The 23,440-nt window shown below is 30.3% G+C and overlaps 4 protein-coding genes across 5 annotated transcripts; 1 reads left to right on the plus strand and 3 right to left on the minus strand.

The window, feature by feature from the left end:
• Positions 1–1,189: 1,189 nt before the first annotated feature.
• Positions 1,190–1,639, minus strand: LOC131637290 (non-specific lipid-transfer protein-like). Its single transcript, XM_058907873.1, has 2 exons — positions 1,287–1,639; positions 1,190–1,199 (listed from the first exon to the last, which is right to left on the minus strand). Exons 1-2 carry the CDS (start codon positions 1,637–1,639, stop codon positions 1,190–1,192), a joined length of 363 nt encoding a protein of 120 aa, XP_058763856.1.
• A 4,274-nt stretch (positions 1,640–5,913) lies between these two features.
• LOC131637295 (aspartate carbamoyltransferase 1, chloroplastic) lies at positions 5,914–8,308 on the plus strand. 2 transcript variants are annotated; one of them, XM_058907878.1, is made up of 7 exons: positions 5,922–6,056; positions 6,154–6,193; positions 6,394–6,921; positions 7,016–7,155; positions 7,368–7,541; positions 7,628–7,864; positions 7,954–8,308. In XM_058907878.1, exons 3-7 carry the CDS (start codon positions 6,420–6,422, stop codon positions 8,059–8,061), a joined length of 1,161 nt encoding a protein of 386 aa, XP_058763861.1. In that variant the 5' UTR covers positions 5,922–6,056; positions 6,154–6,193; positions 6,394–6,419; the 3' UTR covers positions 8,062–8,308. The 2 variants fall into 2 exon arrangements, with proteins under 2 accessions (XP_058763862.1, XP_058763861.1); XM_058907879.1 differs by lacking the exon at positions 6,154–6,193 and having other exon boundaries at positions 5,914–6,056.
• Positions 8,309–8,548: 240 nt separating this feature from the next.
• Positions 8,549–13,459, minus strand: LOC131637294 (adenylyltransferase and sulfurtransferase MOCS3-like). Its single transcript, XM_058907877.1, has 11 exons — positions 13,112–13,459; positions 12,243–12,335; positions 12,100–12,155; positions 11,883–11,947; positions 11,694–11,768; positions 11,473–11,551; positions 11,292–11,330; positions 11,064–11,172; positions 10,764–10,882; positions 10,513–10,629; positions 8,549–9,303 (listed from the first exon to the last, which is right to left on the minus strand). The coding sequence occupies exons 1-11, from the start codon at positions 13,344–13,346 to the stop codon at positions 8,929–8,931; spliced, it is 1,362 nt and encodes a 453-aa protein (XP_058763860.1). The 5' UTR covers positions 13,347–13,459; the 3' UTR covers positions 8,549–8,928.
• Positions 13,460–17,804: 4,345 nt separating this feature from the next.
• On the minus strand, positions 17,805–22,146 carry LOC131637291 (endoglucanase 11-like). The gene is made up of 5 exons (XM_058907874.1): positions 21,919–22,146; positions 21,318–21,530; positions 21,011–21,211; positions 20,658–20,912; positions 17,805–18,524 (listed from the first exon to the last, which is right to left on the minus strand). The coding sequence occupies exons 1-5, from the start codon at positions 22,144–22,146 to the stop codon at positions 17,904–17,906; spliced, it is 1,518 nt and encodes a 505-aa protein (XP_058763857.1). The 3' UTR covers positions 17,805–17,903.
• Between the last annotated feature and the right edge of the window lie 1,294 nt (positions 22,147–23,440).

The following is a 23,440-nucleotide window of genomic DNA, read 5'->3' on the forward strand; positions in this document are numbered from 1 at the left end:
TATATATATATATATATATATATATATATATATATATATATATATATATATATATATAAAGTATTCAATAATACTAATTTAACTTTAATATACCTTTGTTGTAAATAATAAGGTTTGGCAAGTTATCAGGGATGATGCGTTGAGGATTGGTATCCAAGCTTATCATAATTGGTATGATTGGTTCTTAGCTAGAGAAGAGCATAATTTGGTGGCGGGTAATAATTTATCTATAAGTTGGATTCTGCCTTCAGTTAATCACTTGAAATGTAATGTTGATGCAGGTTTCAATAATGTGTGTGGTACAACAAATAGAGGGTGGTGTTTTAGAGACCACTTTGGAAGGTTTATATCTGCAGGGGTGTCCTGGGATGTGGGTCTTCTCTCCGTTGTCGAAGCTGAAGCAACCGCTTTAAAGGAAGCAATCGAAAATGCTATTTTTCTTCAGTTATCCCACGTCATTTTTGAAACTGATTGTCAGAATGTCACTAAGGCTATTTATGCTTCTCATGTTGGTTCCTCAGAATTTAGCGTTATTATTAAATCTATTCAGCATTTGTTAGTTTTATTTCCGAACTTTGAGGTAAAGTTCATCAAACGCCAAGCGAATTCGGTCGCCCATACGTTAGCTAAGGCGGCCAATTCTTGGTCTCGGCGTAGCTTTTTCAGATATGTACCTCCTTGTATTGAACGTTATTTGATTAATGATATCAATTAAGTTTGTCCTTGTCAAAAAAAAACCACAGCACATCATATTTGTTATTATTGATTGAAAATTTAATGTTTCTTAAGATTTTAATAAATATAATTGATTGAAATACATAATGTTTATTTCTAAATATTGTCTATAAACTAAATATTTTTATTGAGCTTTTAGCTTTATTTTCTTAAAAGATATATAACTAAATGTCGTAGTCAAAACTTATTTTATTTGTTTATTAGTTTGTTTGAGCTTTTTTACATATATTTAAAGATACTTTTAAAATGAAACAATGTAATAAATTCTAAAATGATGAAAATAAGATAAAAATAGCAAGAAAATGAATTTATTCTAAATTAATACAATGCTGAAACCTTATCCAATCTTAAAGACTTGTTACAAATTTTCATTTTGCTTATTACTACACATATATTAGTTATCTCAATGATTCTTCAAGTTTTGGTTATGTTGTACATGTCTCATATTGTAGCATCACGAAACCCTGTACAATAAAAAACAATGTTTAGAACAGAATACACATGTGCTAAAAATTGAATAATACTAATTTGTTTTATGAAGAAAAACTTACGTGTTGCAATCAATGCTAGGGTCAAATGAAACAGAAAGCTTAATGTTACAAAGTTGTGGTAATTGTTTAGATCTGTCAGGATTAACATTAAATCTGGTTGCAGCAGGTTTGAGACAATTGCAGACATCTCTTCTACTCTGAGTGGTGTCTGCCTTTTGATTTAAATTATTGGCACCTGCACAACATGCACTAGTTGGTGGTGTAGCAGGACCAGTTCCTTGCAAATAAGGAAGACATGGAAGCAAGGCTAAAAGTGCTTCAGGACAAGTTATGGCATCAATTTGACGTGCATCTAATGTTGTTACTAACATGCCTAAAATCATAACAAAAGAAACAATTCTCTTATCCATCATCTTAGTTTGATAATGTGTACAAGTATGATGTTTATGTAGAATTTTAGAATGTTTGACTTACATGAATATAGCTTAATTTATAGGCAAGATATGTTATCATTTTATGGTAATTTATTAGTGTCGATTTGTTTTTAATATTTTTTTTAAAAGATTTTATTAGTGATTTATTATTTATTTAATATGTTTGGTAAGAGTTAATTATTATCTAACTTTTAAAAGACTTTATTAGTGATTTATTATTTCTTTATTTCTTTAATATAATTTTAAATATTTAATTAGGCATTTGTTTTTATTTTTATTTTTAAATAATTTTTGAAAGAAATTGTTTTAAATAATCTTTAATTATGTTAGGTCAAAGTTAATTATTAAGATAATAATATTTAAAGATTATATTGTGAAATGTTAACCACTAGACAAGGGCACAAGTAATTCATTTCAGACAAAAAAATTAGAGAAGGAAAATTTTATATTAATAATTGAAATACTAATAACTATTTTATAATTACATTCTATGTAATATGAAGTTTTGAACTCGTTTCTTAAAATTACAAAATCAAGCTTTTAACAATGGATTGACACTTCATAGAATAATTATTCAAAATTATTCAAAATTAATACTTACAAAAGTAATTCTTTTTTTGTTAAGTATTAAATAATAATTAAAAGGTTATGGGCAACTTTAAATTAAAATTTGAATTGAATTGAGAATTAAATTCTGAGTAAACTTTTTAAAAATATTTGCTAATATATTTTAAAAAGAAACGTATAGATCTTTTAATTATGTACGATAAAAATTGTTTAATATCTGCGTGATTGACATCTCTCATGAGATTTTTTAATTTTGGTGTGTTAATCTATTTATTGACTCTAGAAATGCATTTTAATATATCATCTATTCATCATCAATTACTTGATAAAGATAGAATAATTTGCATGCCTAATATGCTATCCATTCTTTGATCATTAGTGCTATTGAAGAATATACTCTTTTTATTTTTTATTTGTAGATAAAGTGCCATTAACTATCATAAATGTATTTTTATATATGTCGGATCAACTTTGAACCAATTGATATCTATGCAGTGAGAAAGGAGTTTGAAAACATATTATATGATAGAAAAATACAATTTTTATAATAAATATTTAATAAATATTTTTTGAAAAGTTCAATTAAAATAATTCTAAAATATTAATGATTAAATTATTTCAAAATTATAAAATGTTGAATAATCATAAAAAGCACATGTAATTTTCAATAATGCGTATTTTATTATTTTTTATAATTTAAAAGACTTAAAACTTATATAATTACATTTCAAATAAAAAATAGAATTGATTTAAAATAAATATAGTTAAATTAACTCATATTTATAAAATTAATAATTATTTGCAAATGTTAAATCTAAATTAAAAAAAATTATTTTGTATTAATTAATTTAAATGTTAATATTGTTTAAATTTGAATTTCTCAACTCTCGTACTGAGAAAAACAAGTGTGAAATGGAACAGTTGAAAAAGAAGTGTGAAAAAGTCCCACATATGTTGAGATTTTTTTCTATTATAATAAAAAAAAAATCTCATAAGCAATTAGTTTATTTCCTCTCTAGAGCACATGCTAAATGATGCCATCAACTTCATAAAAGGATCAATTTTCAAATGTTTTGTTAACATGTCAGCTATTTGCTCGTCACTTATTATCACAAAACAAGATAGTTAGGCCTTCTTCAAATTTTTATCCAAATACCTTAACAAGCACATGATAGAACATCTATAAATTTTACTTCAATTATTGATAAAATGACTACAAGTATTTATTCGAAGACCAAGAGACTCTATCTCCACTTTAAAAAGGACATATCTAAATGTACTTTTGCGATTATTTAAATTTTCGACTTAATTACTATCGTTAAATCCAATTAAATCTTTTGTTTTAATTTTCTTTTATAACAAACCATAGCTAGCCCCTTATCCAGGTGAATTTCTGCTTGAACTAGAGTTAGAGCATAACTCCCCCGGTCTCCTCCTGGAATCAGAGGAGGAGTCTGATGCTTTTTACTTTTGCATCGATCCTTTGACTAGGGAGCCTCGTCTCCTTTTGTCCTAGAGGGCACCGGGATAGCAACACGAATCTTTTTCGAAGCAGCTTCTTGAATTATATTCTCGCGTAAAGGAGCATTGTGGAGGTCCTCTTCAAGGTGTTGAATCCTTTCTCCGATAGCATTTGAGTTTTGTTGTCGAACAATGTTAAAAATATTGTTTAGTAGTTTATACATCGAGGTTTTCTTGTAGCATATGAAAACGGGGTAAGGGTTCATGTTGCGTAGTTGAAAGTGGAACATGAGTTTCATGGGATTGATTGGAACTGATCTAGCCACTTGTGAAGCTAGAATTGGACCTGGTTGTGGAGAAACTGCCACTCTAGGATCTACTGCATTTTGCGGTGGAGGAATATGTGGTTGACTACATGCTACTAAAGTAGCAATGACAACTTTTCGTGCAACAATGGATTTGGTTACCTTGGATCCAACCATTTCTATTGAAGATGAAATTTGATGATCTGACGATCTCAAAGAAATGATACTGAAGTTGTGCTAAGTCGAATCGAAATATAATAGATCTTCGCGTTCGATTACGATTAATTACACCGGTGATTGGAAAGAGTTACGAACTGCGAAAGTCGAATAACAAATATGAGTTTATGGAAATCGTAGAAATCAAGAGTTGATTCCCACAGACAACGATATTGTTCCGTCTTGGAACCAGAAATAAGAAGTTTGAACAGAGGTGACAGTGGGTCGTAGCCTCCGATGCAGTTGAGTGGGGGTACCTACAAAGTTAGCATACAAGCCCAAATCAATATATGAAGAAGAAGAGTGAAATGAAATTGTATTTGAAACTTGTTACCTTAATCTAGAGCTACTCTATATATAGAGAGGGGGAAAATAACGAATTAGCTATTTGCTCATCGTTCTTTATGGATGACCGTTGGATGTGATTTATGCTTGAAATCTCTTAGAATCGTAAAAGTAATTGTCTTCACTGACTAGGAAGATTATTGGTGGAACAAAACTTTTATTAGCTTGTGGAACGGGTCTTTATGATTGGCCCAGAACACCATTCTTATCATGTCATGCCACATTACTAGTGTAAATACTTCATAATAATCAACTTTGTACTTTTGAGTGTACTTTTTAGCTACTATACGAGCCTTGATTGAACTCTATTTATCAATCTTTGTGTTTTATTATTCCATATTTATCGCTTTTCATTAATCTGACTTTGGAGAAATTTGACGAAGTTTCCTAACAGTTGGATCCTTTATGATACCACATAACAATACAAGATTCAAAATTGGTGCATGAGAGAAGATATAGTTAAATGGAGAACATGGAAATATTATTCGGGAATATTTCAATTCTCATGAAATATAGTGGGGTTAATGATGACTCCAATAAAGAATAAGAAGGAAATTGAGAAGAAGAATGAGACAAAGATGGGAAAGAAAATTACATGGAATCAAATTTTAACTGAAATGGAACGTCATAGTTGTTAAATGAAATTTTATAAACCTTCCATTCATTTACTTCTTTTGATTTATGTTTCGTGCCGGACAAAGTCTCAATTACACAAGGCACATTTATCTAACCTGCTCCATCGAGCCCAAGGTATAAATGTTTTTACAAAGGGTTTCCAGGTACACAATCTCTAATCTTCACTTCCACTATCACTATCTTTAACCCTAAACTAACTTGGGCGTTGAGTGCTAACCATGCAATTACCACCTTCTCTGGTCCTTCATATTAGAGAATAACGACGCTGATTCAAAATCAACATCCCTGGTTCAATGAGCACCGTAGTCGCAACATTCGATATGCAGTGCATTATCACTGTAGTGCTCAAGGAACCTCGTTCCATCGTGATTCCCCTGATTCTCTCTATTTATAGTTCTGCAACGGAACAATTTCAATAATTTTTATTTGGTTCGTAAACAAAGTGATAATAACTACTAAAAACTCATACACACAATTGTAAATACTAGAATTTGAACCATGGTGATGACGTCTAACCTAGCCATATCTATTTCAGTAATCTCCTTCTCATGTTTTTTTTTTCAATCAATATAAACTCAAAATTTTTTACCAAGTAATTTAAGAAAGAAAAAGTTAAAATAAATGTCATTTGGAAATGGGGGGTATATGTCATTAGAAGATAAGCCCGACCCGACCCGACCCAAAAATAACACAATGAACAGATTGGGCTACACAAAACTTTTGCCCCATTAAGTAAACAAAGGTTTTAGTTTCGACAAAGCCGCCTTCTCTTGACGCATCTCTCTATATTCACAGACAGACAAACACAGTGGAATCTTTGTTTTCAAGCCGTTGCTTTCTCGTGTCTTCAAAATACAACATTCGCGGTACACTTTTTATTCCTCCCATTTCATCATAATATCTCTGTTTTATTCATCAAATTCACTCTATTATCTTCAATAACTTGTTGTGTTTTCACTCTAGATTCTGTTGCCGTCTCTTTCTAATCCGTGTTAGATTTCAGGTGATTCTTCTTTTGTCTCTTTTTGGTTGTATTAAAAAAGTATATCATGTTACTTTCATACTCATACCCTTTTGCTTTTGAGTATTAAATTCATTGTTTTTGGTATGCTTCTGTGTAAGTTGTAATTTATAAATGATGTTGTAATAGTTCATTGCAAACATTACATGACTTTGTTCTGTGTTTTGTTTTGTGTTTTGTAGCTGATTATTGTATAGAACAAAACACAATGACAGTTGCTTCTATGTTATTCTCATGCTCTATGCATGTGGGAGTTTCTAATCCAAAGATGTCTTCAAAAGCCTCTGCTTGTTGTTTGCTAAACCGGCCATGGACGTCGAGTCGTTCGATGTCAATTTCATCATGTGGGCAGGTTGGAGTTTCGGAAAAATCGAAACTTTTGTGCCGGGCAGGTGCGCTTCAAGTTGAGAGTGCGCCTTTGTTTTCTGTTGGGCAAAAGTTTCAACTTGATGATGTGATTGAAGCTCAACAGTTTGATAGAGAAACTCTCGGGGCTATATTTGAAGTTGCTCGGAGTATGGAGAATATTAGGGGTAACTCGCCGGGTAGTCAGATGCTTAAGGGTTACCTCATGGCGACGTTGTTTTATGAGCCTTCCACTAGAACTAGGCTTTCGTTTGAGTCTGCTATGAAAAGATTAGGTGGTGATGTTCTCACAACTGAAAATGCTAGGGAGTTTTCGTCTGCGGCTAAAGGAGAGACGCTTGAAGGTGTGTATGCCGTATTATGTGACAAAAAACAAAGTTCATTTGTGGATTCATTTCATTTTTTTTATGTTTTTTCATACGAGTTTTCTTATTGCAGATACTATAAGAACAGTTGAAGGTTACTCTGATATAATTGTATTGCGCCACTTTGAAAGTGGTGCAGCGAGAAGAGCTGCAGCAACCGCTAACATTCCAGTTATCAATGCAGGGGATGGCCCAGGACAGCATCCCAGCCAGGTTTGAATGAATTTTCCATCATACAGCAAAGTCGTCTTAAGTTTTTGGAGACCCTATGTATGTTAGTCACGGTTCAACCATGACAAAATAATTAGAGACCCTATTTAACCAATTAAGATAGAAACATATTAGGATGATACATTTCTATCTCTTAAAAAGCAAATGAATGGTACTATTATGCTCAAACTCTCGCTTTCTTTCAAACTTCTCAGGCATTGTTAGACGTTTATACCATTGAAAGAGAGATAGGAAAACTGGATGGAATTAAAGTTGGGCTTGTCGGAGACCTTGCTAATGGAAGGACAGTTCGCTCACTTGCATACTTACTTGCCAAGTACCGTGACGTTAAATTATATTTTGTATCTCCTAACGTGGTTAAAATGAAGGTAATTGTTTCACTGCAAATGCTTAGTTATGATATCATGAACAGGATACACGACATGCTGCTGAACTATGGAGTTTTCTTTTACAGGATGACATAAAAGAGTATCTGACATCAAAAGGAGTGGAGTGGGAAGAAAGTTCCGATTTGATGGAAGTGGCTTCTAAATGTGACGTGGTTTATCAAACTCGCATTCAGAAGGAAAGATTTGGAGAGAAACTTAACCTTTACGAAGAAGCAAGAGGAAAGTATATCGTGAATCAAGATGTTCTAAAGGTGATGCAAAATCATGCTGTTGTAATGCACCCTCTTCCAAAACTCGACGAAGTAAGTACACAAAATACAACCATGTCGTATGATATTTTTACGTTCTAAGTCATTATATAACCTAACTCGGTTGGTTTTATTTGATGCAGATCGAAGCTGATGTCGATAATGATCCTAGAGCCGCATATTTTAGGCAGGCAAAGAATGGTTTATACATTAGGATGGCTCTGCTAAAGGTTTTGCTTCTTGGTTGGTGAAAGATGCATTCACTTTCCAAGTGATCAAGATGATAAATTGTCTCAGTTGTTATCTTTGTTAACTTGTTTTTGGTTCCTATGTTGGTATGAGAGTCTCACATATAAAGTGAGAAAGAGAGGGAAAAATAATTTTTAGACATTAGTATTAACTTTTGATATGCAAGTTTTTCTATTTACCATAGTGCAGCATGACCAAAGTATACTATTAAGAAAAATTAAAAGGTAAATATATTAAGTCCTTATTAGACATTCTCTTGTGAAGTTTAGTGCATATAAATATTCTATTGATGTTAATTATCCAATTTAGTAATTTTTCGAGGCTAAACATAAGTGTGGAGTTTTACTAAAATCACTAAACTTTCAAATGTTAATTTTTTTACCGCATAATAAGGCGATACAATGTCGGCGACAATAACAGTAAAATCCATGCAATAAAGGAAATGCATTACTATATCGTTTCGAAAACTTTAGGTTAGCTCCCGTGTTTGTTTTAACGCTTCTGAATGGTATGTTTCAAAATCATGGATCCTTTTATCATGATAATGATTTATATGAATATAAACATACACTTGAAAAATGTTTTTGGAGACAAGGCGTCTGGATGAATCCTTTCGAACCAGATCGATGTGAAGTTTTAGGAAGTCCCTAAAAAAAGAAATGGGTAGAAACAATATAGATTAAGTTGCACTGTAAACCAATCCATTACAAGGAAAATAAGGTGAAAAATATTCTAACCAATGCAAAAGTTTCTCAAAGGATTCTAAAAATAAGGTGAAAAATACAAGGAAAATGAATACAGCACCCCTACAAAAATATATAATAATCAAAGTTAGAAGTATAAAACTTGATCAAAATTTAACTACATAGCTAATAAGTGGGAAAGTTAGGATCAACATTTTTAGCCCAACCCTCCAAACCTCCAACAATATCTTTAGCAGAAGCAAACCCCATTTTGTGAAGGTATTGAACAGCCCTTTGAGAATCATTTCCTCTTCTGCATACAACATACAATTCCGGACTTTTTTCATCTTCATCTTTCTTCAAAATTGATGATATTTCAGGCAACTTAAACTCTATATCTGCGTATGGAATGTTGACGGAATTTGGAAGAGACACAATCTTGAAATGGTGAGCCGGTCTAACATCGACAAGCACATGTGATTCCTTGTTGAGAAGGATTTCGTTGTACTCCTTGCTGCTGATTCTTGACTCACTAGAAAGTAGATTTAACTTCAATGGAGCCTGCATTTGCATGGAAAAAGAATGCGTTAATGATATGAAAAATATTCAGCTTAATAGAGATGCACCCGACCACAAGTGTTGATTAGTTTTATAATGATATTCAATGAGAACTCATCGTATTGAATTTTCGTTAGATGTCGGTGTAAAGCTAATTTTTGTGATAGTGTATGTGTATGTCTTGGCTTGCAGGTTATAACTTTCATTGATAGCAGTAATGCAGTAAAGCACTAGATCTTAAGAGGATCGGCCGGCCAGTGAAAGATCGTAAAACTAATATCGTAGCGCACAACACGTATCCTACCGAAGGGAAAAGCCTGACCTAGTTAGACAGGCCCAACAAAAAACGCCTGACCTAGTTAGACAGACCCGACACAAAAAATGCAGCACTTTTCTTTTACAATTTTGCTTCAAAGATCTCGATCTTGACAACGTCGACGATGAAAACGGTCTTGCTGTGATCGTATCGCGCTCTGGCAGTCATGGCATGTAAGATCTTACGATCCAACACTCAATCTTGATTATACTGAATAGCAGTGTTGTTAAACGGCAGCATTGCAGTGCTTTAGTGTAGAGAAATTTGAACAAATTTTTACTGTTCCTCAATACGCTATTTAGTACAAAACCACTAGGCGGAATTTGAACAAACTACTATTTTCTGCAATCCGCAATTGGCAATGCTGCTTGATACCAAAACTAACTTCTGATATTTGGTTAGCAAAAGTCATTTCAATTGGGTCAACCTGATATCAACCCTAATAAGGATTGTTTGGGCCAACTAGTGAGGTGTAAGTTCTTATTCGAAGCTTCAAACATCTTAGGACTTAGAACCATTGATATGTGACCACCACTTGAAAATGGCATACAGAAATCGTAGCAACTCAAAAATTAAATGCAGGAAGACATTTTGTAGTCTTTTGAGGATTTTATTTTACCTCCAATATAGAAAATGCGAAAAAACAACTAAATGTAAACAACTACGTCTGAATGCAGAGGATTCTATGAAGCATGGACACCAGAAACACGACACCGACACTGACAAGTCGACACCGGTAATAATTTGAAAAAATGAAAAAATTAAACGGAATCACAAGTGTCGATTTCAGTTTCGGAGACCGACACTAACACAGACACACCTTTTCTCAAAGGTGTCGGTGCTACAGAGAGGGGATTTGCTTTGAAAACTCAAGGCAATAGTAAAAGAAACCATACCTCAGACAAGGGAGTTTGAGTGAACTTCTCATAATCAAATTCTCGAAAGTACTGCTGATTCATTATTGCATTTTCTCCACAAGCTTCACATTGTGGAGACCTTCCTCTGATTTTAACCTGTGCAATGAGATTATATAAGCTCTTACCATAGACATTAGATCTTAATCCATAATCTTAATATTTCTTTCTCATAATGCATCCTTCAAAAACAAGCATTCCATTACTATCATTGATAAAAGCTATGAACATACAATACGGATCCGTGCAGCCAATGCATCAAAGAGAAGCATCCTTCCAGAGAGTGGTTCACCAACAGAAGCCGCAATCTTAATTGCCTCGAGAGCTTGGAGACAGCCAATTATACCAGGAACTGAAATTCAGAACAAATTGAAATACAAATGTAAGTTGAAACATAAATGATAAGTATTTAAAAGGATAAACATAGATGATAAAAACTCTGCATTTAGTAATCCGAGCTTGGCTTAAAGAAACTTGTACAAGAATTAAACAATCAGATAATTTTTTTGGTATTGCCAAAGAAGAGAGCATACCTACTCCTAGTACTCCACCATCAGCACAACTTTGGCATGCTGCTCTAGGTGGTGGAGTTGGAAAGAGGCATCGAAAGCAAGGACCACCATTGTGATTGTAGATAGTAAGCTGTATCATACGTTTTTGCCATGAGTATACCTCGAATTAATACGATATAATAAAGCAACTAAGAGTACAAGTTTCTCCGTGAACTTAAATGGTAGAATAAAAAATAATTAGATGTATACCTGTCCTTCCAATCCCACAGCCGCACCTGATACAAGGGGCTGCACGTGTACAACGAAAGCAATTAAAAAAAAAGTTTCAATAGAAGTAACTTATGTTGTACTTGTGCAAATTCAAGATAGGAAATATGATTTATAGGAAAATAAATTTGGGGGGAAGAGACCGATCTACATTAAGATGTACCTTTCCTAGTACGACACAGCAGTCACTGATCAAATACCGGGTGGGAGCATTATCTGTTGCATCCACTATTATATCGTATCTAGCAAATTCAAGATAAAAAAATATATCACGCCATGCGGATTCAGCGGTAATATTCAAAGGGAAATGAAAAAAGTAAGCATAAAAGAAAACAGGTCTCAAGAAAAAAGAAAGATCGGTCTTATTATAGAAAGGAAACGTACTTGCTGAAAATTTCCAAAGCATTGGAATTCTTCAAAGCTTCTTCATGTTCCACAACTTCAATAGATGAGTTGATCCTAAATATTAATATAAACTTAGTTCCATGTTCCAACAATTGTGATACAAAGTTGTACAAACATTTGACCGAAAATCAACATGAATTGTAGGTAAGATTAAAGAGAGAAACATACGAGCGACATGCAGCAGCGGCGGATTTCACTTTTGGCTGACCAATATATGCTTCCGTGTGTATAATCTAAAAACACCATGAATGAGTTGAACTGAATAAGATGCATGTTCAGAATAACTTGTACTCACAAAAATGCAAACACCGCAATACAACACATTAACAGTATACAAACTACATGTTGCACAAACCATGTCATAAGTTTAGGAAAAAAACAGTACCTGCCTATGCATATTATTCAACTCAACCTTGTCATGATCAAGAACACCCAGTTTACCTGAGTACAATTTTCAAAATGTAAGCTTTAACAAGAATATAGATTATAGAATAAGGTAAAATTTATAGAAAAAGTGTCATATTTTACCAACACCAGAAGCTGCAAAATATAACAATGCAGAAGCACCAAGCCCTCCAGCTCCCACAACTAAAATTGACGACTTCAACAAATTCGCTTGTCCTGTGCAACAAAAGAATGAAAAAATGTATCATTCCAAAATGTCTTTCTGCTCAAGGTGCCATAATGAAGAAGATAAAACTATTTTCAAAGCTTATGAGTTAGCAAAACTTAAATACTTCTAATTTCAATAAAGCAATTGCAACCTAAAATCAATTACTATATTCTAAGCTCTAATTGAATTGACTCACTTGAATTTATTTAATGACATTGCGTGTGTTTGGTTCTGCGGTGACAAAAATTGATTTTAAATAAACTAAGCGTGTGTTTGGAAACTCGGTCAATTGCCGCTACCTCACGTTTAAATATGCACCGTGCTTTCCTGAAGCAACAAATGCTAGCTTCTGTCAAACGTGCGGGTTTAGAGTAATACCAAACATAGGCTAATTCAGTCGAATTGATTTGGGCTAAAAGTGAGTTGAATCTAAAGTGATTTATGTTTGCATACATTATTGAAAAGGTGAGCTTAATCAGTAAATTTCAGAGTAAAAAATCACATTTAGACTCAAAAACTACAAATCATAACTTTATTAGAGTCAATTCTGCATGCATAATCAATTCTACATTTAGAAAACCAAACACATCAAAATCAATTCTACACCTCTAAAATTATTAGCTTATTTAACTAAAGAAAACAACTTATACCTTAAGTTTATTTAATATTTTTCTATATAACAACAAAATAGCTTATTTTAAAGCACTTCCACGATAAGCGCTTAATTAAGTTGCTTAACTAAACAGAACCTAAGTAAAGATAATGAGTACCCTTAGATTTGTACCTTGAACACCAAAGGAAGGAAGAACAAGGTGGCGACTGTATCTATGAATCATGTGAGGCTCTAATCCATTAGTAGGGTACCGTACAGAGTCATTGGATGATGATGATGATGCAGCGGCGGCGTTTTGGAGATTAATTTCCTTCAATTGAGCTTCGAGAAGTGAAATTTTGTGGTCGATTTTGGACTTTTCTTCCTTCAGAGTTTCGAGTTGTTGAAGAATCTCTGAAGACGACATTGATTTGGTTTTGGAGAATGTAAAGAAAGGAGTATTATTATTGACTTTGTTTCAGCACGATGTAGAAGAAATGCTGCAGGGTTTGGTTTTTTGGTCTAATGATGTTACTGTTTGTTGCGGGAAACAAAATGTCCTTTTTCTTTTTTCTTTTTTAATTTATTTTTCTGATTAGATTTTCGCTATATTTTTTTGGTGATTTTCTTTTTAACCTATTTGATTTCTTTATCTATTACTATAACTATTTACAATAAAAATATATATAAAATAAGTTTGCAACTACTAATTCAACTCATATGTGTTGATATTTTGTTATTATTTTTAAGTTTCAAAAGGGGAGAATAGCGATTTGCGCACTGTTGAACTAACCTCTTCTTCTTGATTTTCATCTTTAATGAAAATCCTTTTCATTCTCTTCTCTGAAGTCATTTTTAATGTGTGTGACATTCCTCTAAGCCAGCTTTTTACTCCTTGTGTAAAGGGAGATAGAATTTCCATATTCATCCCTAAAGAAGAATGCATTCTGGGTTTAGAGTCATGTGAGCATAATTTTCATGGATGCATCATTTGGCCGAAGGGTACAACTCCCTTAACTGTGGTAGGTTTAAGAGCAAAACTTGTAACCCTCTGGAGTTCAATCGGTAAGTGGGGAGTTCAATGTCTACAGAGTCTGTTCAGTAAGCTCATTGAATCTGAGTCCAAGTGTCTTGAAGTTTTTCCCTTGGAGCAAAGATTTCAACCCCGCTATTATTGGACAAACTTCTACCCAGGTTTAGATTTGTATTCATGGGCTCTCTCGTGAATATTGGAGGTCCAAAATTATATTTGCAATTGCAAGTAGTATAGGTATTCCTATTTGTATAAATTCCTCTTCAAACAAGTCCCCTTTTGATAGGCCTTATGGTCACTTTATCAGAGTATTAGTAAACATTGACCTTGTTAAAGATCTTACTTCAATTTTCTATTGGAAAAAGTAAGTTTTGCTTTTTTTCGTTGAAATTGAATATGATAGAATATCTGAATTTTGTTCTGCTAGTCAATGCATTGGGCATTTTATTAGTAATTATAAATGAAGAACTGGTCTAATGGTATGAAAGGAAAACCTCCAAATTTAAAACCTAATTCTACCAAAACTTATGTTCCTGTTAAAGAGAAGCAAAAACAAGATGAAACCTTTGAAACTGCCTTTGTCCAGAATTTGGAGCCCTTAAAGGGTATTGTACATTTGCCTTCACAAAAAACATACTCTTCATAAGGGTGGAGAACTAGTGGAGTGAATAAAGAATTGGAGGTTCAGGACCAATTGTAGAATAATGTTGAACCTAATTTTTATCATGAGGTAGAGATTAACATAGATAAAGCTCATAATTTTGAGATTCATCTGAGTCTTCAAAGCAAGAGTGGAAATTCAAGTGATCACATAAGCTCAGAAGAGTCTGAATTGTGGATGTTACTCAAGTTAATGATGATACTTAAGAAGTTAATACAGAGATACAGAAGGAAACACTAGGTTTTTGCATAACTCTTGGGCAAACTTGCTAAATTCAAACTAGCATTAACAAAATCTAGAAAGAAAAAGCTAAGACAAAATTCCAAGTCCAAAACCACCTACCTAACCAGATCTCAATCTGGTGCCCAAAACCAATCATCATGAAATGCATTTTTTTGGAATGCACGAGGTTTGGCCAATGCTTCCACAAAATTGGTCCTTAAAAACATTCTTAGAACTCATAAAACGGACTTTTGTGTCCTAGTTGAACCTTGGATGAATTTGGAATTTTTTTCCTCCTAACTTCCTCAACTCTCTTAACCTTAAAATGTTTGCAACCAACACCAGGCACCCCAAACTTTCTAATATATGGTGCATTTGTTCCATTCAGCACAATCCTCAAATTCTTTGCTCTTTTGATCAATTTGATTCTTTTATTGTAGAGAAAGATCAAACTTTGTTAGGTATAACAACCATTTATGCTTCAACTTGCCATGTCCATAAAAGAGGTCTTTGGAATGATTTATCTAACCTTCACTAAAATCACCTTATCCTTTGGTGCTTTGTTGGATACTTTAATGCCATATTAGGAGCTCATGAACACTCATGATCTCACTCCCCTTTTAGGGCTTCTATTTTTAATTTTCAGTCCTGGTTTAATTTAAATTGCATGGTAGATAAGCCTATTAGTGGTGCTTTCTTCACATGGTCCAATGGCAAAACATTGTAATGCTTTTGTTGAGAGAAGGCTCGATAGAGTTTTATATAATCAAAATTGGGTTAATGTTTATAATTCTTCATCCTGTACCACCCTCCCTAAATCCATATTTGACCATTATCCTATTCTTATGGAAGTTTCTTTCTTTTATAACGCCTAGAGTGCAGACCCTTTTCAGTTTAGGACTCTCTACATAAAATTTTCTAGACATCTTCTAATCTCCTTTGATAACTCTTACTCGCCCATTACAGAGCATGTACTTCATGCATAAATACAAAATGAACAAGGCGGCGTCCAACTGGTTAAAAGTTGACCGTCCATTAATCATATACTAGGAAGAGGGAACATCAATAATCAAATACTTGACCTTTATTTCTTTGGCATGGTCTTGCTCTCTGAAAGTTATCTTTAGAGTGATGTATCTCTTTACTTATACTTGTTCCTTAAAGAACACAAACATCGAACCTTTGAAGGGTTTTAAGTCCTCTAAGTTGAGGCAGAGTCTTTCAAATGCCTCCTAATATAAAATTCTCTCTTTTCTCTATTTCTTTATTTTTCTCTCTTTTCTCTTTACTTACACTATTTTTCTCCCATTTTCTCCTTTTTCTCTATATTTCTTTCTTCTTCAAATTCCCTCCCTATTATTTCTAATAGTTCTAAATAATAATAATGATAATAATAATAATATTAATAATAACAAAATATATTAAGTTGAAATAGTGATAATAATAATAATATTAATAATAATAATAATAATAACAATAGTAATGACATTAATAATAATAATAATAATAATAATAATAATAATAATGACATTATTACTATTACTAATGATAATAATAATAATGATAAAATCTTAAAAATATAAAAGATTGAAATAACAATAGTAATAGTAATATTTTAATTATTTTTGTGGTGTTACCAAAAAATATGGGTAGTGTATTTTGTGAGAGACACACAATAGACATTATTTCGATTTGCTCAAAGTGTTCATTGAAAAGGAAGAAAATCAAAGAGTTTCTCATTTCAAGTTTTATCTTTTAGAACAAGAGATTAACAAGTTGATATTTCAAGTTTAGAATAATGATGGTCATAATGATGTTGTGCACAAAAAAATAGAGCTTAAAAAGAGTATGAGTTGCATGAACAAAACGAGCTTTTGGGAGAAGATACTTTTAAGTTGTATATTCAAATTTTAAAAAGTGAGAAACAACTTGGTAATGTGCAAGGAGAATTGAATAGAAAAAGGGTCAATTTGATAAAGTGCACGAAGAATTGTAGCTAAAATAAGAGGCATTGAATAAACAAAAGGAAATTTCAAAAGAAGATATTTTCAAGTTGAATGTCAAATTAAAGAAAGTGAGAAGTTCTTCATAATGTGTGGGAAGAAATAAATTTGAAAATAGTGCAGTTGCAAAAATAAATTGTGGATTTAGATATTCATATTCTACGAATCGTCAACAAGATTACAAATTTGACCGAGCAACCTGAAGCCACTCATAAAAAGGTTAAGATTTAAAGGATGAAATTAGAATTTTAAGGACCATAGAAGAAAGTCATCTATGACTCATCAATTGCAAATTTGCAATGTTAAAAAGAGGGTAATTAAAACATGAATGTTAGTTAGAAACCTTAATTATAATAAGTGAGGAAAATGATCTTAACCATGAGGACGGAGTGAGAAAATTGAAGATAAAGATGCTTAATTTGTAGTCTATAAGTTCTTCAAGGAGAAAGATCGACTACATTTTGATATTGCAAGTTTGTCCCAATTGAAAAAAAAATTAACCTATAAATTGGGAAATCGCGAGTATAGAAACAATGACTTAGAAAAAAAGTAATGTGATATAAAACTAGAAAATTGAAACAGAAAAAAAGCTTCATTTTACTAAACTAATGGTTTTGCAAGATGAAATCAAATTTTTGAGGAAAGGACTTGGTCAGAGAATAACTGATGTAGCGTGTGTTTGGTTTTACGGTGAAAAAAGTTGATTTTGAGTGAATTGATCATATAAAACTGATTCTGGATAAAAGTTAGTTAAAGGTAAAGTAATTTATGTTTGGAGAAATTCTTGCAAAAGTGAGTTGAACAATAAATTTCAGTGTAAAAATCACATTTAAAAATCATGTTTGATCAAAAGCTACAAATCCTAACAAATATAAACAATCAATTAGTTATTCAAATCATGTTCTAGACTTTGAATGCATTAATATATAGTTTATATCTTACTATATATACTAAAGATACAAGAGCTTTGTCTAAATAAGCACTATTCAATAACAACATTAATAATACACTATACCAAATTTTATTTCTCTATAATGTTATTTAGTTACGAGTTATAAAAATTGGTTACTCTAAATTATATAATCTAGCAAAAACCCCTACAAGTGCAGCAGTATTGTATGTGCAAGCCTCCAATTGCTCGTAATTTCCTCTTGCATCTCTAAATTGGTCATTATTATCAGGCCCACCAACAAGAGCACCAATAAGTATGTTTGGATTGGGCTTAGGATTTCCATACCAATTATCGAAGCCTTGAGTGCATCCAATAAAACACTTATTTTCTTTATAGGATTCAATGGATGCACCCCTATGATGCACCCTTTGTGGGAATTTGGGACCATAGCCAACCAAATAACTCATATTCATTCGATTAGAACCCAATATATAATCAACTTGTGATTTTGCAAATGAAAAGATTTCATTAGGATCCACTTCACTTTTTTGGCATTGTAGCTTTTGATTTGTGGCTAAGAGGTGGTCTGAGTATACTGTGAGAAGAAAAGCTGCATTTGCTACGTATTGTATATTGTTCCATTGTCGAATATATAGTAACCCTCCTGGAGTGCGATCCACATTATTCTTACTTGCGTTGTTGAGGTTAAGACATGCACAAATATAATAATTTGCTTTTGAACGATATTGTTTGAGTATTACTTCATGTTTCTTGTGTTTTTCTTGCATAAGAAGCTGTTAAAAGAAAATGTCAATATATTTGAAAATACATTTAACTTATACTTTTGGTAATGTAAATAATTTTATACAATCAATTAATTAAAAGTATTTGGTTATTGAATTGCTTTGACTTTTATTATAATAATAATAATAATTAAAAAGTCATATTTATGAATAGATGTTATTTCCTCTAGTCCATATTATAGGAGGAAGTTCACTTTTTAGATTCATAGAAAGATTAATGTATCTAGTCCATATATATATGCCAAATACATTAATCATTCTGTGAATCTAAAAAGTAAACTTATTCTTATAATAAGGACCAAATTTCTTCTTATAATAAGGACCAGAGGGAGTATATGCTGAATGCAAGAATTTCATACCAACAATTTATATCAATTAAATTCTTTGAAAATATTTCATTTGAATTTATTTGTAAGAAAAAATTTACTTCTTAAATACATTAAATAATTAATATATCTAAAAAAATATGAAGATCAAATACAAATAAATATTTTCATATAAATAAGACCATATAGAGTCTATAATAATAATAATAATATTAATAATATTAATAAAGAAATATATGATTGTAAAAGTTAAAGTAAATTTGTCAACAAAAAAAAAAGTTAAAGTAAAATTTTGAACTCAATACAAAATCATATTAATATAGTTTCAAATCCAATTGTGATTTTTTTTTTTTGTAACAAAAAATAAACTAAGCTTTTGAAGTAAAACCAATTTTATTTGGCAAATTAAAACACATATTGTTATTATAATTGTGTTTGATCATAGATAAAATTAATGTTAAAAATATTTTTTCTTGAAAGTTAGAATAAATAATTAAAAACAAAATAAACTTTAATAACCAATGATGGAGTTCTGACCAAAATAATAATAATTAACGACTTGTTTTTCAATTGGACTTTAATCCATTTTTAAAAATATATTGGTTATTAAGTAGTTTTTCAATTTACTTTTTTAAAAAATAATTTTTTTATATTTTTTATTATAAGTAAGTTTTAGTTTTTAAAATTTATTAAATAATAAATGTATCAGATTTATATTTAAACAAAATTACAATATATTTTAGTAAAAATGAAAGAAATTATGAATCCCCTGCATTTTAGAGGGGTGAATTGAGAGATTATGTTATTATTATTTCAAATATAAAATACATTTCAAATAGGATTCCTTTAAGTTAAATGTTTTTAAGAGCTTATTTATTTTTTAAAATTTAATAGTAATGTAGGATCCGTTTGTTTCTGTTTTTTTTAATGGTTTATATGTTATATATATTTTTAAGAAAATTACAAAATTCTTATTTTTAAAAATACTTTATATATATAAAAATTACAAGTAGGAGGGTTTTTAAATAAGAGATAAGAGGATTTAATGTTAACCATTGGATTAATCAAGAGAGAGAAATAAATTATTTATTAAAATACTAATATAATTATTATTTCTCTCTCTTGATTAATCCAATGATTAGCATTGAATACTCCTATCTCTTATTTAAAAATTCCTCCTACTTGATACATTCCCTATATATATATATATATATATATATATATATATATATATATATATATATATATATATATATATATATATATATATATATATATATTATAAAATAATATTTGAGGTATTTAATTTTTTTATTCTAACATTTTTTGGGATATTAAAATTTTAAAAAATCACTTAAATTTGAAAGTTATTTTGAATAAATATTATAAAAATTATTTTTGAAATATACCTTTTTTGAAAATTATTTGACTTGACCATACTTTAATCTTCAATAATATTATGTTATTGGATATCAAAATTGATCTTTTAATTTATAAAAAATGAGATTTTTTTTTTAGTATTTTAATTTTTTTTCATAAAAATCAATTTTTTTTTTAAAAAAAGAATGCATTTTTGTAAAGTTAAAACAAATGGCTCAAAACTCTTTTTATGCTGTCAATATTTAGATCAATAACTTTTAAAATACATATGTTACTAGAAAATTAACATATTTGTTAGTATTTATATTATGTGACACAAATGATGTGTTTAATCCATAGAAATTAAACTAAGAAATTCCTTTTTCTATTTATTGAAACATATAATAAAACTTAAAGAGTGTGAGAAAGAAGGATTTACCATTGAAGCAATGGCTTGAACACCAGCATACTTAACATCCCAACTAAACTCTGTCATGGCCCAAGTAGTCCCACCAAAATCATAAGCATTCTCCAAAACATATTTCAAATATTCTTCTTTTTCTGTAGCCTTATATAACCATAGTGCTGCCCATAACAACTCATCCATGTAACCACTAACTGAAGTATAATACCCTTTAACCTCTTCAACACTCTCATCATATTTACCTCTAAACTTGTCACCAAACTCAAACAACTACAACATTGTAACAATCAATTAAAATTTAACTTCAATTAAATTAAATCAAATCAAATCAAATTACTAACTAATTAATTAATATCTATATTATATACCTCTTGGGCATGATGCAAGAGTAGTTGAGAGTAATGTGGATTTGTTTTTCTAAACAAAATTGATGCGGATGCCAAGGCTGCCGCAGTCTCGCCAGCAACTTCAGAGCCGGGGTTGTTTTCGTCAATTTTATAAGCTCTTCTTGACGTTGTCATGTCCTCCGGTCGCTGCCAACAATAATGATCCGTTTCTCCGTCACCCACCTGAGAATTAAAATCAAATATAAAAATCATTTGAATTGAATGAATTTGATCATGAAAATTTTCGAAATCTAATTAGTCTAAACTATAATTTTAGAAAAGAAAATACCTCTACCCATAAAGTATTTGGTTTTGTGTGAGCCTTGATGAAATAGTCAGTCCCCCATTTGATAGACTCCATTGTATGGGCATATTCGCCGGCGCTCGCGATTTTTTCGCCGTATTCTATGGCAGCCCAAGAAAGGAGAGTTATGGTAAAAGCCATTGGTAGTCCAAATTTCACATTATCTCCTGCATCATAGTAGCCTCCCACCAGGTCCACCTATGAGTGCCCAAAAACAATAATCATATTATTGAAAAAAATATCATAAAATATCAAAGGCATAATTATACTGTTAATTTACGATTAAATATAACCTATTTAAAAAATTCACAATTCAACTTAAACTAATTGCAGATCGATACACAAGATCTTTTAAAGGTTCGACACGGCTCTGCATAATATATATATATATATATATATATATATATATATATATATATATATATATATATATATATATATATATATATATATATATATATATATATATATATATATATATATATATATATATATATATATATATATATATATATATATATATATATATATATATATATATATATATATATATATATATATATATATATATATGGAATGTACCTACCCCTTGTTCTAGGCCATCACTGAGACCAGAATGGTGACGCCAATTGACCCTTTGATTGTAGGGTAAGTGACCTGAACGTTGTGACTCAAAGTAGAGGAGACTATGTGACAAGGCTTGGCCATAGTCGAATGATTCACAAAATGGAAATGAGATTGTGATGAGAGAAATTAACACAAAACATAGTGTCAAAGACCATGTTACATTCTTTTCAACTTTGCTCGTCTTCATTTCTCTCTCACTATCTAAAACTCTCTATCACTAGTTATATATAAGTGCGTGTCATAGAAAGTAATTATCTAGACTCTAGTTTATTTGAACATCGAAGTTTATTATATTAGCTATAAATGTAATATTTTCTATGAAAAACACTCTCAATTCCTTATTATGACTTTCTTTTTAATTATATCTAAAAGTTAATTTTCAAATTTATTAAAAAATTAATGTATATAAACAGTATATAAGTCAGATACATTGATTATTGATTATTCAATAAATTTATTTATTTTTTTTATCAAAGTATTGAAAAATATATTGAAGATACGTCATGATATAAATATCAGTCTCTTATTTATATATATATATATATATATATATATATATATATATATATATATATATATATATATATATATGTGAATTTTAAATTTTTTATATGTATGATAAACTATAATTATTTGATTATTTTTTATTATAAATACAAGTAAACGAGGATGAATATGGATACTTAGGTACTCATAAAGTAAGAGTATGAATATAAACGTTATTGTCCACACATATATGAATTTGGGGATGAGGTTTTTTTTTTTAAACGGCTTATATGTGAACAAATACTATAATACCTTGCTCATACCCTACCCATTATCATCCCTATTTATCGTAGAGGAAAGTATCATATCATACTTAAATAAACTTTAAACATTAAATATACATGACATGTATTACTCCCTCCGTTTTATTTATTTATAAATCGCTTTGGGGAATAAATTGTACTAAAATATAAGTTGTTTAAATCATTGATGTTATTTTTTTTATTATACTCTTAAATATTTATTATCATATACTTTTTTATTATTTAAATTTATTTTTTTTATATAATTAATAAAAAATAATATTATAAAATCATTTATAATTTATCTTTTCTTACAACAGAGATTTTTTTAATATTTTATGAAAAGTCCAAAACCACTAGTATAAAAAAAACTTAATTTGTAAGATTCAATGTTTTAAATACTGAAACACTTTCTTAGTTTGAACAATTTAAATGCCATATTATATTAGTCAAAAAGTTGTATTGTGTTAATTATTATATTATTTAATTAAAAAATTGATTTATAAATATCAATAATTTATTTATAGTAATATAAATATTAATATTTTATCACACTTCATTATATTTATGTTATATACTTCTAATAATGTTATATAATGTCATTTTACTTTTTTTTTTTTTAAAAAAAAGTGTATTTGGACCAGATTTAGATTAAAAAACATCTGACTTTTTAAATCTATTTTTACATATTTT

This window comes from Vicia villosa, unplaced genomic scaffold (assembly GCF_029867415.1).
Source record: "Vicia villosa cultivar HV-30 ecotype Madison, WI unplaced genomic scaffold, Vvil1.0 ctg.001961F_1_1, whole genome shotgun sequence".
Taxonomy (NCBI): domain Eukaryota; kingdom Viridiplantae; phylum Streptophyta; class Magnoliopsida; order Fabales; family Fabaceae; genus Vicia; species Vicia villosa.

What these genes read in the sequence shown, in the direction of transcription:
- LOC131637290 (XM_058907873.1), bottom strand. Translation starts at nt 1,639, where the DNA reads ATGATGGATAAGAGAATTGTTTCTTTTGTTATGATTTTAGGCATGTTA.
- LOC131637295 (XM_058907879.1), top strand. Translation starts at nt 6,420, where the DNA reads ATGACAGTTGCTTCTATGTTATTCTCATGCTCTATGCATGTGGGAGTT. An exon ending in TAAAGGAGAGACGCTTGAAG is followed by an intron (nt 6,922 to 7,015) that starts GTGTGTATGCCG and finishes TTCTTATTGCAG; the next exon opens with ATACTATAAGAACAGTTGAA. An exon ending in CAGGACAGCATCCCAGCCAG is followed by an intron (nt 7,156 to 7,367) that starts GTTTGAATGAAT and finishes CAAACTTCTCAG; the next exon opens with GCATTGTTAGACGTTTATAC.
- LOC131637294 (XM_058907877.1), bottom strand. Translation starts at nt 13,346, where the DNA reads ATGTCGTCTTCAGAGATTCTTCAACAACTCGAAACTCTGAAGGAAGAA. An exon ending in TGAATAATATGCATAGGCAG is followed by an intron (nt 11,948 to 12,099) that starts GTACTGTTTTTT and finishes TGGTGTTTTTAG; the next exon opens with ATTATACACACGGAAGCATA. An exon ending in CTGTGGGATTGGAAGGACAG is followed by an intron (nt 11,173 to 11,291) that starts GTATACATCTAA and finishes CGTATGATACAG; the next exon opens with CTTACTATCTACAATCACAA.
- LOC131637291 (XM_058907874.1), bottom strand. Translation starts at nt 22,146, where the DNA reads ATGAAGACGAGCAAAGTTGAAAAGAATGTAACATGGTCTTTGACACTA. An exon ending in CAAATACTTTATGGGTAGAG is followed by an intron (nt 21,212 to 21,317) that starts GTATTTTCTTTT and finishes TTTAATTCTCAG; the next exon opens with GTGGGTGACGGAGAAACGGA. An exon ending in TCTTGCATCATGCCCAAGAG is followed by an intron (nt 20,913 to 21,010) that starts GTATATAATATA and finishes ACAATGTTGTAG; the next exon opens with TTGTTTGAGTTTGGTGACAA.